General features: G+C 49.1%; 5 protein-coding genes across 5 annotated transcripts; all 5 read right to left on the bottom strand.

Moving 5' to 3' along the window:
- Nucleotides 1-2,742: 2,742 nt before the first annotated feature.
- On the bottom strand, nt 2,743-3,490 carry HO133_005550 (uncharacterized protein; the record flags this gene model as incomplete). The annotated part of the gene is made up of 3 exons (XM_037296459.1): nt 2,743-3,009; nt 3,072-3,158; nt 3,221-3,490. 3 exons carry the CDS (start codon nt 3,488-3,490, stop codon nt 2,743-2,745), a joined length of 624 nt encoding a protein of 207 aa, XP_037148441.1.
- Nucleotides 3,491-3,938: 448 nt separating this feature from the next.
- On the bottom strand, nt 3,939-4,712 carry HO133_005549 (uncharacterized protein; the record flags this gene model as incomplete). The annotated part of the gene is made up of 2 exons (XM_037296458.1): nt 3,939-4,075; nt 4,370-4,712. 2 exons carry the CDS (start codon nt 4,710-4,712, stop codon nt 3,939-3,941), a joined length of 480 nt encoding a protein of 159 aa, XP_037148440.1.
- A 1,329-nt stretch (nt 4,713-6,041) lies between these two features.
- On the bottom strand, nt 6,042-6,715 carry HO133_005548 (uncharacterized protein; the record flags this gene model as incomplete). The annotated part of the gene is made up of 2 exons (XM_037296457.1): nt 6,042-6,247; nt 6,457-6,715. The coding sequence occupies 2 exons, from the start codon at nt 6,713-6,715 to the stop codon at nt 6,042-6,044; spliced, it is 465 nt and encodes a 154-aa protein (XP_037148439.1).
- A 1,222-nt stretch (nt 6,716-7,937) lies between these two features.
- On the bottom strand, nt 7,938-8,568 carry HO133_005547 (uncharacterized protein; the record flags this gene model as incomplete). The annotated part of the gene is made up of 3 exons (XM_037296456.1): nt 7,938-8,129; nt 8,192-8,278; nt 8,356-8,568. The coding sequence occupies 3 exons, from the start codon at nt 8,566-8,568 to the stop codon at nt 7,938-7,940; spliced, it is 492 nt and encodes a 163-aa protein (XP_037148438.1).
- A 2,952-nt stretch (nt 8,569-11,520) lies between these two features.
- Nucleotides 11,521-12,948, bottom strand: HO133_005546 (uncharacterized protein; the record flags this gene model as incomplete). The annotated part of the gene is made up of 1 exon (XM_037296455.1): nt 11,521-12,948. The coding sequence occupies one exon, from the start codon at nt 12,946-12,948 to the stop codon at nt 11,521-11,523; it is 1,428 nt and encodes a 475-aa protein (XP_037148437.1).
- Nucleotides 12,949-13,526: the final 578 nt, after the last annotated feature.

Genomic DNA, 13,526 nt, shown 5'->3' with positions numbered 1-13,526 from the left:
GAGTACCTGGATATATTGAACGCCACCGCAACGAAGCAGCCAGTCCATAACGAGCGGGCCGTGCTTGTTGGCCCAGAGGTTGTGAAACTCCTGTTCAGGGGTGTTTTTCTTACGGCCGACGCAGATTGAGAATCGGATGAGGCCTTCGGTCGACATAGGTGGAAGTGGTGGTAGAGGTGCAATTGAAATAGAACAGGAATGAGGCTTTGGTAGTAGTGATGGTAGTCATCCTTGATGGAAAGTGAGATGAATGGAGATGTCAGCGCCTATTAGATAGTGAGTCCGGGGCAACCCTTTTCCCCACTAGATATGTAGTCCGGGAAACATCTAGCACGAGCGTGGGAGGCCGCAACTGCAAGCTAGTAGCCGTACCAGCTGACGAAGGGACGAGGCATGGTGACAGTCGGTGCTTCCCGCTGTTTGGCCCGCTTGATTTCCAGAATTACGGATTGATGTCCGTACAATTATACAAACCTCCCGAGGGCCAGTCACCGCGCTTGGCGCTTGCACAGGTCATGAAAGCAGACTGGCCCCGTTCCGCTCACGACTGCGTTGGCAATCCAAGATGGTTCTGCTGCCCCTGTTAATATAGAATTCTAAAGTGCAAAGGCAGTGAGATCCACAACATTCGACCGAGCGTTTTCCACATCACGGGAAAAGGAAGTATCATTTTGACGATTCCCAGCATATCAATTTTCTGCTCTGCCCCGAATCAGGTACTCCCTAAACACCAACTACCGCTCAACCTCTCACATATTCTACCACGGCTTTCTCCACGCCAGCCAATTAATCGAAAATTGCACCGGCAGCGTCGTCACCGCTACGACTAAAGTACCTTTACAATTATTGGGCCATGGCTCTTGGCCCATCTCAGATTGTCACCGCCGACGAAATGGTTGTAGACGATCCGCACTTCGAGCATGAGGGGTACTCCGAGTATGCCGACGAGCCAGCGCCGGATACTGGCTAGAACGGACGGACGACCTAGTGGATAGAAATAAGGAGAAGAGTAGGAATCGGTTGGGCGAGATCTACGGACTTTGAGGGGGGTCGTAAGGCGCGCTTTCGAGGGTTTGGGGGGAGTTTTCGGATGACACGCTGAAAGGACTCGAGAGTCACTCGGGAAGGGGAAAGAGAAATTCTCAGAGATCGACTCTATAGCTGCTGACTAGGGTTTGAGATGTCAAGGTGATGAATTCGACGACGGTTTATTCAGATATAAGAAAGGCTGTGTGAGGCGTGTTGGAAGGCGCAGCAAGTAGAGTAGACTTTATACTTACACCACTGCATTGGTGGGCAAGGATGTCCTGGAGACCCTTAGCTTCCTGTTCAAATCTATTGATTTTGATCCGTCGAAACGTGTACGGGAATTGGGCCATGAAAGTAGTGCGATGTTTGCCCTAGAGCTAAGCTCGAAAGAGAATAGCGACCGCCGGCGCCAAGCCTGCCGATGGGCCGGTCCAGGTCTCGGCGGCATCAAGATGTTGGTTATTCTTCCTTCTGGATGTTCATTAACATTGGTCAATCTTCTGGAATACTGGTACGTGCGTCTCTTCACTGCAGTCATGAAAGATGAATTGCTTCAACGAAATGAATGCTTCGAATTTCCTACCTCTCGCTTCCACGTGGGGTTTGATTAAAAAAAATCTGAACCTTCGGACTCCCGTGATGGCAAGCAAGCGGACCCCATTGGCTCGCCTTCTTTGCGAACTTTCGTTTATCTTGACAGAAGTCTAGCAGTCGTACCCTGTCTACTACTAGCTACGCGCGGGTTATCAGTACGCGCGGAAAAGCTGGATGCTTCTACTTATTATAGCAGGTACCTTTCGCATGTGATGCACGCTCTCAGAAATATCCCGTATCATGATGATCATCTGGTTATCTGTGAGCCATGTATTGCCGTTTCATAGACTGCTTGATTATGGCCTGTCTACCTCAGCACTCTGAAATCGTCTTCATTGCCATTCTCGTCGCCATTTTGATCACCACTTGTCATCTTCCGTCATCCTTGTACTAGTACAGATGCGCGTCTTCACTTCTATTCTAGTCTCCTTGCTATTACCATTGGTGCTATCTGCTTCCACAGTCCCCGGCCTGAATCTGATTCCAATATCACAAACCTCCTCAACGCTTCCGAGTACGTGTTTAGTCTTTCGAACTTTCACAAATCCGTCGTTCAATGATTAGAATTGTACACTTCAACGCATCAAGGCTCCCGCCCCAAGAACCCATTTTCTGCAACATACGGCGATATCGTTATGGTCCTCTCCAAGTGCGGGCGACCCACCCCACTCGTCTTCTTTGACGTAATGTACGTCCGGTGCCTCTGGGACATCTAGCATATCATCACCCACAACCAGAATACCTATCAGCCGCCCGAAGTGAGACCGCTGGATGGGCCCGCCTTTATATACCGGAACGAAATGTTCTACCTCGAGTTGCAACAGGCATCTTCGGCCGTCGTCAATTGGGAGTATGTCGAGCTATACTGCACGCTAATTCTTATCATCGAGTTTGCCGTCAAGTACCGTATGAGGGAGATGGATGTTGAGGTTGTAGTGGCTGGGGTAGGGGGGTATGGGGGAATCATCAGGTATAACGGACCGCCGGAGGCATCACAGTAGGTGGAATAGTTAGAGGTAATAATCTGATCAGATCCTATGTTCTATGCTTTCTTTGCTGCAATAGTGTTCAGACTAGCTCCCGGCATGTATCAACATCTGGCCGTCTCTCCGCGCGACGTCAAAGTCTTCGGAATGCTTCCAAACCATCCAGAAGAAAACGTCCAACGTTCTTGACTGTAGACCGGATTCCGTCGGGCTCGATCCAGTCGCCATGGTCAACGCTATCGCTGGGGACATCCACCCAGTTCACCCTGTCCCGAACATCTTGCCGGAATTTCTCAACATTGGCTTTGATCATCGCAGCGACCTTCTCCGACACTGGCGGCCTGTCGCTCATCTCCACACATATCATAACTCTTTGCACATCCGGTGCTCCAGTTACTGTCTATGAAGTGCCCTCTCGTCAAACAAAACCTCTGCGAGGGTATTGAAATACTGAAGACTCACCTCCCAGCCAGTAACCCAATGATTAGCCAAAGTGTCACACCCTTTATAGTACATGCGAATGGGGCCGTACTTCTGGTAAATTTTGCCCTGGATGACTGTTAGTACAATCTGACTCCAAATTTCGATCTCTGACGGTCAGATATACTGACCAGGATGGAACGCAAATCTTCATCAGTGCCTTCCTTCGCGATGCAGCGAGTGACAGTGTTGGGGCACATGGCAACACCTATTTTAGATTTCTTCCCTGTCACAAAATCTTTCAAGAGACTCTGTAAGTTACGGTCCACCCAAGCCTGGTAGCCGTCCCCCCAAGCGACGAGCTCTTGCTCTAATGAAACAGATGCGGACTCATCGGAGCTACGGTCCGCGTCGGCCGATGTCTTCGGGGGTGAGCGAGAAGAGGAGGCATGATCGTTCATGGTTGTGTATGGTGATTCCTCCAATATGAATGCTAGTAAGACAGTTAAAGTAGCAAGAACTCCGATGTCCATTATATATGTATGACAACAGAGGAAGTGTTATGCTCTCGGTGTGGCGAGTTGTTGTGTTACACAGTGGTGTGAAGCCTCGGGTAAGGGAGGCAGCTTCCAGCTCCCTTTGGTTAAGCCCTCACTTTTGTCCGCACTGTCCGATATCGATTCTTCTATTGCCTACCGGATTACAATCGGTTGTTTGTATTGCTTTGTTATGGTCTTGCCTCAATGACGAGAGCAGCCTCGTTTCGACTCCATCTATGGTGTAATACTAACACCCCAGGCTTCGCTCTATCCACATATTAAGCGGTGATTCGCCCCTCAAAAACCATTCCGGGTCTTCCACAGGAGTACGATACCATTAAACCGCCTCTCTCATTATCAATGGCCAGTGTCAGGGTTTGAACCCCTTGAACCATTTCTCCTTTTCTTCTTCTACCAGCACCCAGTCCGCGTTACCTTCGGGCTGCTTTTTGTCCGCCAAGATCGACGCAGCCAACATCGTAGCTTTGCTTCCTGCCTCCTCGCCCTCTACGCACATTACCACTGCCAGGTAAAAACGCTGTTCGGGCATTGCATCCATCGACCAATTTCTTGTCAGTCCGAGTCTTCGAAACAGACTCTTGTCCTCTCACCTTCCAACCCGAAACCCAGTGTCTGCCCAAGGCATCACGGCTCTTGTACATCAACACAAGCGGGCCGTACTTCTCATACACCTGTGTCTGGACGGATCATCAGCTTGTGCGGTGCTCGGACGCTGGACAAGGAGAGCGACCAAGGTGTACCGCAAGTCTTGCTTCATCCCTTCCTTTGCTGAGCATCTACCCAACAACTCTGGATACCCACACGTGCTCAGCTCAGCCTTTCTGCCCCGCGCAAACGCTTCGTATAGCACTTTTACGTGGCTATCCACCCAAGCGTTCTCAACGACGCAGTCATTTGGATCAGCCCATGCGTTCTCATCGGTCAAGGCTTGTTGGAGCGTGTATTTCGACGAGGGAGACAGTTCTACTTGCGCGTCCAAGGCGATGCTCTGACGGTTTTGGAGGGTCGGGTTCTCGGGTTTCTCGTCGATTAGGGCGTCTTGGAGATTCTTTTCTGATACTGGGGAGAGGTTTGTGTCACGCTTTTTGCTGCCGTACTCGCGAGGGACACTATTGTCAGACATCTTGGAAAGCGTGTTTTGGGAGGATCGTAGATGCGCTTTGGTGAGATATCCAGGTATTCCAGAAATGGAGACCGGTAAGAAAAAGCACGGAAGAGCTAACACGGAAAGAAATAACACCTAATGTGTAATCCTAAAGTGTTAAGTAAATTGTGTTATACACATCGCTATACACTGTGGTAACATCTTATCGAAAAATAATACGCCGATTTACCGAGGTTTCTCATGTCCTCCCTCACCGACGACCGTACCCGAGCCTCGCTTTCAGAGGTACATACTTCCGCCGAAGAGATAAGCAAGGCGGGGAATCAGGGGGCAATGAACGTTTCCGCGAGATCGGAGGTGGCGAGGCAGACGGGCGAGTCCAATGACCCTGGTCACAGGCATCTTCGGACGGCACATGGGTTGAAAGTCAAGTCTTTGATTGTGCGAAGGTACGCTTGAATGGGCTCTCATTCCAATTGAGTCCTCGCCACCATTCTCCGCCTGCTAGCTACAAAGACATAGAAACAACAATCGAACTTCTGTCACGCGTCTAAGCCGAGCATCCTCCACGGATAGATTGCAACATCGATCAATCTTGCCATCAGAGGACTCAACGACACCACGCTTATGTTAGCGGGTTTGATGTCTCGAGGGATCACACTTTGCCCGTGGATGGAGTCAATACCGTCCAAACACTGCCAGAAAATCTTGATTCTTTTGGATTCAGCATCAGCGAGTTGTTGCCTATGGATGGGTCTTTCCACTGTGCATAGGACAGTCGCCTACGGGCTTTCGGAGATTGAAGATCCGGGCAGTTCGGTAGGCGATATTCCGTTCGCCTCTTAGGCGGCAAACTTCAGTCCTCGTTCTGGTGTGATAGAAACGCTCTTCGGCTAGGTCGGCTTCGCTCTTAGCCAACCGTTGACGCAGCTCGTGCGACTTTGAGTCAATGGCACGACTGAGCTTCTGGATGTCATTCCGGTAATCCGATGAACGGTCCACTTCTCAATTCTCCTGTACCTGAGCATTGGCAGCGTGAATTTGACCTTGTAGGCGTTCATTTTTCTCTTCGAGGACGTGCCTCTCCTCTTCTAAGACATGGCACTCGGCCCGCGGTTCCTCGTGGGTATCCCTCTGGATTCCGTCTGCTCGGGTCCAGAACCCATATCTATGACACCTCTAATGCTGTGAGGTTAAAAGATTGAAGATATTTGGAAATTGGGAGAGGTGTGTGAGGCGTGTGAGGCGTGGGATGAAGATTGTCAAAGCAGCAGTTGCTGAGGAAACTCCAAACGCTTCCGATCTCCAAACCCGCCAAACAGTATATCAAATTCTCGAGGGCCAGCTTCAGGATTTGCAATGCTTGAATCCAAGGCCCCCGACCGGCTTCTCCACAACGGCCCAGTCCTCGTCGTCTGGAAATCCGGCATCCTCCGCCTGGATCATGGCGGCAAGATTATCCAAGACTCGAGAGCTGCGAGTCCATTCGGTTCCCTCAACATAGAGCATGACCTTCTGGACCGTCTGTGTCCCGCGCATGGACTTCCTCATTGCTATATCAGCACATTGCGTTCATTTTCCGGAGTGGGGACTACGAACCTGGTATCCTACCACCCAGTGGCGAGCCAAACCGTCAACCCCTTTATCGAACATGGTCAACGGGCCATATTTCTCGTATATATTGTTCTTCATCAAGCGTCAGTTCTATTCACTCTGAGTATGTTGCAACGCGCCAAGATAACAGTACTCACCAAGCTCTTACGCAGATCTTCATCGGTACCCTCTACTGCACTGAAGACCTCGATGTTCTTATGCGAAGAAAGGTCCACTTTTCTACCTGTTGCGAAAGCGTTGAAGAGATCTCTCCGATTGTCCTCAACCCAGGCTTTCTTCTGCGCATCTTCGGCAGACATGGTCTCATCTAGTGCGTCTTCGAGGTCTTTCTTGGACGCGGGTGATAGTACTGGATGGACATTGAGCGCCTCGCTGGATCCAGAGAGGAAAACCTTTGAGGTAGACATGTCGACTGGCGATCTCGCAAGAAAACGCTGTCACTTTGGGTGAGGTAGATGGGTGGGAAGACCGACGGGAACGACTGTAGAACAGTAGCACAGAGTGGGAGACCGCTGCTCATGCGCTACCTTTGTAGTGTTCAGCAAGTCGTATTATGCATCAGAACAAAGTCATGCAGAAAAGAGATATGACGCCTTACCGAGTCCATGCTCTCGTTCAAGATCGGTGCTCAATCGTTACGTGCATATTTTTAGATTTCGGTCAAAAAGATAGATCAAGTGGCGTTTTCTTCGGTCGAAGACCTGGTCGGGGTCGATGCTTCATGTTCTAGGCTCTCCATGGTGTGTATTGATGGAATGACTTGACACGTATGCTCCTAACGTAATGTAAGACTCAGGCTGCGTGTCTTGTAGATCGTGCTTCCAGAATTCGAAGTGGTCTACAGACGACAGACTTCCTAGCTTGTCGATTCGTAATTACTCACAATTGCAACGCTTCGAATCAGGCGATTTTCCACGGTTTGGTCTATGAATCCCGAAGTTGCCGTCGGCTTCCATCCATTTGCACATCGATGAGCCATTATTGCTCTACATTTACCTCGGTATATAAGCATTTTGGACTTCAACATCAGACTTGAAACCCACCTAGGTTCCATTCGGGAACAAGTACTTCCTCATCGGTCCGAGTTGGCTCTTTTCTTTGAGTCCACAAGAGATCTCGCCAGAGCAATACGACGCTGTGGCTTATAATTCAAGCCACCGAGTCTGAAACATCAATTGTAGTGATCCTCCGCCCTTGTTCGGACTCAGGAAAAACATGTTGAAGGATCACCGATGTAGAGAGGAGGAAGACTTTGCTGTTCTTGTACGGATGGTAGGATGCGAAAATATGTTTGCCGGCCAGCTCATTTTGGCAAACAACCGGCCACGTCAACTCGAGGCAAAATTCAACGACTTGGCTCGCCGAAGCATTTATCTGACCTGAAGAATGCAGTTACCCTTTTGATCTAAGCAAGAAACTGTTTGCCGACCAGCTCAATTTGGCGAACAACCGGCCACGTAAGCTGCAGCAAACATCGACTTCGCTCGCCGAAGCACCGGTAGGACATGTAGAACGCAGATACCCTTTCGATCTAAGCAAGAGACTGGCAGAGTCAGCAAACTCTTGATGGTACTTCGGCGATCCTACCATCAGCCACTATCAACGGTACTCCTCGGACATCTACATCGTTCAGACCTTGATCCAATCGTCATCCACCTCCACCTCATGACTCACGACCTGCTCCCAGTCCTCTTGCTCCTGTACCTTGCCGTCCAGTACTGGCTGCGTAGGCTCGGTCTTTGCTGCTGCCGTTCTACCCTTCTCCACCTTGGCTGGTGAAACGCAAATGACCGCCTTGGCAGGACCGTGCTTGTGCCTCAGCTACAGCATCGATTAGCGGGACCCAGATAGACCACTGAAAGGCACAGTGCAGTGACACATACCTGCGAGCATATAACGTAGTATTTGCCGTCTCGATCGCAACCACGGACTTGCAGGTCGACAGGGCCGTATTCAGCATAGATGTTGTGCTACATAGATAATCAATCAGCTTACACCAAACACAATGACTTAAATGATCAGAATGGATGTATCACTGTAGACATACCAGAGCATTGTCTAGTTCGCTATCGCTGCCTTCGGTCACTTTGTGGATATTCTCCGGATCAACACCGGCGACGCAGGAGGTGTAGCTCACAGGAGGCCGCTCCAGCGTGATATCGCGGATTTCATAGAAGCGGGTTTTAGTGCTCGCGAGCCACTTGGCCTCGCGCCAGTTGCCCGCGAGCTGGCCGTCACGAGGTGGGGCTGAGAAAGCCATTTTGCGTTTGATTGAGCTAGAGTAAGAATTTGGTCTAGGTGGTTGATAGTACTTGAGCAGTATTGTGAACTATTGAATCTTTTATGTTGAGGGTGGAAACTATTGAACATTAGCTAGTTATGTGATATGGCGATAGTGTTGAAGCATGTGTATTGAACGAATGGCAGGCGTTGCCACCGCGAGACAGCGTTGATTCATGGCTTGCAAATCCCGTCAGCGCTCTAACACTTACAATACTCATCACGTTCTCGACTGAATAGAGAATGCGACCCGAGATTCTTGACTCAAGTCCCTCGTCCACTTCCAAAGAAAGCGCGACTGACAGCATGCAATTGACCTATCCTCACGTTTCCCCTTGCAATTATCCACCCCCATATAATTCACATACTCCTCTACTAACCCCTTCAAATTCTCCGGCCTTGCTGGCGTCCAGAGGTCCCTCCACTACGCCTAAAAAATGACTCTTCAGCCCCACCTCGGCCAACAACTAATCGGTATACGCTGCCTGTTCACACGCCATCTAATTACCCCGTTCGCCATTATTCAGACAAACTCCGCGATCCGCTTTTTTCTTTCATTCAACGGAGGAAGAACGAGACGGTTATCTAGATACGTTGTCGCCCAAGTCGCTTGAAATGCTGCTAGGCGGAAGTAGTTCGCGACCATGACATGGCCGGCAAAGGCGATGGAAGGGTCATTGAGGGAAGCGAAGGAGGTGTAGAGGCGGTAGGGTATGTAACTTGGGATTTTGCGGCGAGCATGGGGAAACGGGTGAGGATTTCTTCATCTGGTTCCTGCTCTAGATGTGCCCCTTCTTTCTCTTCCATGAAGGATTGATTGTGTGAAAGGGAATAGGGAAGACCGAAACAGTGGATGACTAGCCGGTGCCCCAGAGCATGATGTCGGTGGGGTTTCACCATTTCCTAGGTGAGCGTGACGGGTGGAGAGGGAGATGATGTCAGAGTTGTGGATGTGGACATTGGGAGCGATCGTGTCCCAGAAGTCCGGAAGATTGATAAGAATAGGTTCAGTTATCGATACATATTGAGGTGTCAAATTACGGGGTGAATCTTTATTGCGTATGATGTCCAACTCCTCAAATCCTTTCAACGCCTTTTTCCCTGCAGATTTCACCTCATTCCGAGCTTCTATGTCAATTTCACTCCAATTATTTTTCACGAGCCACGGTCCCAGCCTGGTCCCATGCAAAACTTTCATCCACCGAGAATCAGCAAAGAATATCAGCGTCAACGTAGCAGCCATAATAGTGGACGCAATTTCATGTGCATATCTGTAGGGACCGCTGCTTTCTGTGTTCGGCATTACCGAACTCGAGAATCCGGGACCTACCCTGGACGCTTTAATGACCCATGAGACAGACTTTCCGGATTTTACTGACGTATAGACCATATCGGCGGCAACTTTTGCTCTGCCGAGCACAGTGATGTGTTCGACTTCTGGGCAAGGGAGAAATGAAGATTGTCCGAAGTCCTGTTGGTGCAGAACTATTACTTTGAATATTTCTCTGCCGGAAAAATTAGGTAGGTTTGGCGCTGATGTGAGGCCGTTCGCCACGATCACTTTCGCAGTAGGAAACGTTTTCGCCTCTTTTGCTGATTCACGGCCAGAAATGGTCCATTTTCCCTCAAGCTTTCTGACAGAGTCCACTTTGTAATCAAGAAGGATCCAGTCACGCAGAATTACCAGCCAAAGTCATGATGATCGATGTGTTGTTCGAGGTATGGAGTAGTGTGCTTCGATTTGAAGAATTCGTGATAATTGTCTTCCTTAGAAGGTCGAGGCATTGGCATGTCTGAAAATTCAGCCATTCCCAATAGGGTCTGGGTCCAAAAGTATTCGTAGAATCTCCCTGAAGTGTGCGTTCATATGCTGTGCTTGACAGCCTGAGAGAATCTTACTGGAATTTCAAACGCCTCCAAGACCATTATCTTTTTCAAATACTACAACTCTGCTTTCAGAGTGGATTTCTAGGTAGAGCATGGCTGCAACGACACCAGAGATGCCTAATATGGATCAGAGTGAGCTCGGTCTAAAGATCGTAGGGCGGAGACTAGATTTCGTGAACATCCTACCTGCTCCAATCACCACCAGTTCGTATTCCCGAGCATCTATTCTGGGTCGGATGAGTAGAGAAGGCTCCGTTTCGTCCACGTTGAATCTTAGGGCGTGTACTAGTACCAGTGGGTTTGACTGTCAATATCTGGAGGCGACGATATCCATTTCGATGTGATAGTAGCGAGCCCGATCGTCTGCTTAGGCAGCTACTAGGGATGTGGATTTGTCATATGACACGTGACGTCCCGCCAAATGACCGCACAGCAAAATGACTATACTACTACTGTATGATTGAGGGTAGATCTGAAGATTTTCATGCGAGTAATATTTGCTTAGTCATCTTGACTGGGCTGAGACTAGTGGGTAATCATCTAGGCGCCAAGACTAAACCTTGTGACTACCAGAAAATAGGAAACACCGCAACACCATTGTACCAGCGCCAATAGGAATCGAACCTATTACGAGTTGAATACCTTACCCTACTAACCTCTACCTTACTTAAGGTAGAAAGCCTGATGGCAAACCAGTTTAGGCTAGCGTCGTCATGTGTCACGTCAAGGGGGTGTTAGTCTATAACAGTTAGATTACTATCATAGAGGTCAAATAACAGTCATTACACATTCCTCTTTATTACATTGAGATACTTGCTTCGCGAGAGTCTTGTGTGACATAAATCCTACTAGCGTTGAAGTCTCGATGTCTCCTAAAATCAAACAAGATCCGTTAACTTCAAATTCTTGATACGCGCCAAGAATCCTAGGTTTATTGTCTATTTGACGAGCCTCTTTATGGCATTGACCAAAATCAAAGTTACTGAGTAACTACTAGTACCATTACGAAAACCCCCCTACCGCCCTTAAAAGTAGACATTTTTGGCTAGACATGAGGCAGGTATGCCGACCAATTAACATTCACAAACGCGCTCGCCTCCAAGTCCCTCAATCCGACAAAAGCCTCCACGAGGAGATAGGTGCGAGCGATAGCATAAATCAGTGCAAGTGGGAATATACTCCAGAACTCACCCTTGAGCGGCAGCTTTCTTGGATTCGCGGCCTTCTTGACTCTCAGCGTTTCGATATCCTCCAGCCTATCCAACTTATTCAAGACTCGATAGAAAAACTTTTCGCCCCCGTTATACCTGTACCAAACAGCAATGCTCTCGAACATCCAAAAAGCAATTGTGCTGCCTAGTATAATCATACTGGCTATCCGCCACAGAATATTCTCAACTCTTGACGGGAAGGTCCAATTCCAGGCGCACACATGAATAGACGCGTAGATCAGCGTAGCAACGAAGAGAGCCGTGTTATCGCGCAATTCGAGGTACGGAAATCTATCATTACCGAAGCGAGAAATGGGGCGCTCGTACGGCCCAATAGGCATGTTAATGAATGTCTGAATATTTAGGGACCAGCTTGGACAGAGGTCGTCTACGAAATCCAATGGCGTTTGTCGATACGGCCGCGCAGCAGACGCGCCGCCTTCCAGTAGGACAACGGCGATACTTGTCTCCATGTGAACTCTGATGGGGAACTCGACGTCTGTTGGTTTCTGCAGCCAGCACCAGCTTGTTGCTATTGAGCAGACCACGATTGCAAGTGCGAATAGCTCGAGCGTCGTGATTGCAAGGCTTTGCAAGGCGCGGCCGATACACTGCAGGATGAGGTACGTAATTTGTATGCAGGTTACAACCTTAGCGACTGTATCCTGTTTTGACTTGTCCGAGATCTCTTTGCGTAAGATATTCGGGTACGGCAAGTAGCCTTTAGTGATGAGGTAGTGGAGTTGTTTTGCATTGACACGGAAAGGAACGAAGTCTGGTGGGGTGACTTCTATGCCACCCATATCCGCGAAATAGGCATGTTTCATCGTCCAAGCCTCATATCCCGCACCCCTGAATGCTTCCACGGATCTTTTGGCTGCAGCCCATTGTCCAGCTGCGGCAGTGAGAACAAATTCGGGGCCTGCAATAGAGACACCCATCCACAGGATCCGGCGGTAAGCAACACTCCACCATGATTCTCCTATCGAAGGGACATTCAAGCATAACATCACGTACGTCGAGATGAAAATGGTAGCGAGAGAGCTATAGACGATATCGATAGTCCCCCGGTTGTTTGGTTGGCCCACCCAGCCACGGACGCGGTTGTTCGGAGATCCAAGATAAGCTGAAGGGCCAGTGACGGTACAACTTGAAGATGAACTCGCATTGGAACTGATATTGTCGGCATCTGCTTGTCTAATGCTGAGACTAACGAAGAGTAGGAAGAGACCAGAGAACTGAAGCGCCATTGGAGAAGGCATGGTAATACCCTGCACGAAATCTCTATACGTTGTACAGAGGTGGATGTGTGAACAGATTGCGAGGCTGAGAGACAAGAGTAAAGACGAGAGCCATCAACAAAAGATACGTTCTAGACGAGACGTTTAGATAAAAATACATCAGAAATCCTTGGGCTGTATGAGCGGCCGCACCGCGCCTATGCAGGAGTTGTCACAGAGGATGAATCCGTGCCACACACTCAACTTCGGGAAGTGATCCCGGAGTTGAGTGAATTATCGTTATACAGGTGCCGAAGAGGGTATGCCGCAGTAAGGCTGCAAAAACCAACAGCCATACTCTGGGCCAAAATCAAACTTTTGTGTACCAACAGAAAGCTCTAGGCAAGTCCTTCCATTCGGTGATCCCTATTTTTACCATAACGCGTTCTGTGTTGTGGTAAAGATTTAAAATGAGGCAGACGTGTTTCTCGGAACCCGCACATTGTGGCGGGTTGTATTGCATCGTTGCATGCAGGCAGGATTTCAAAATAGACTACAGAGACTCACGACAGGAGGTTTAAGCGGCTTTATGTGATGTGATGGCTGCAAAGTTTTAAAAA

This window comes from Letharia lupina (assembly GCF_014066315.1).
Source record: "Letharia lupina isolate WasteWater1 chromosome Unknown contig_21, whole genome shotgun sequence".
NCBI classification, from domain to species: domain Eukaryota; kingdom Fungi; phylum Ascomycota; class Lecanoromycetes; order Lecanorales; family Parmeliaceae; genus Letharia; species Letharia lupina.
Note: the sequence above shows the minus strand (reverse complement) of the source record. Positions and strands in the feature narration are given on the sequence as shown.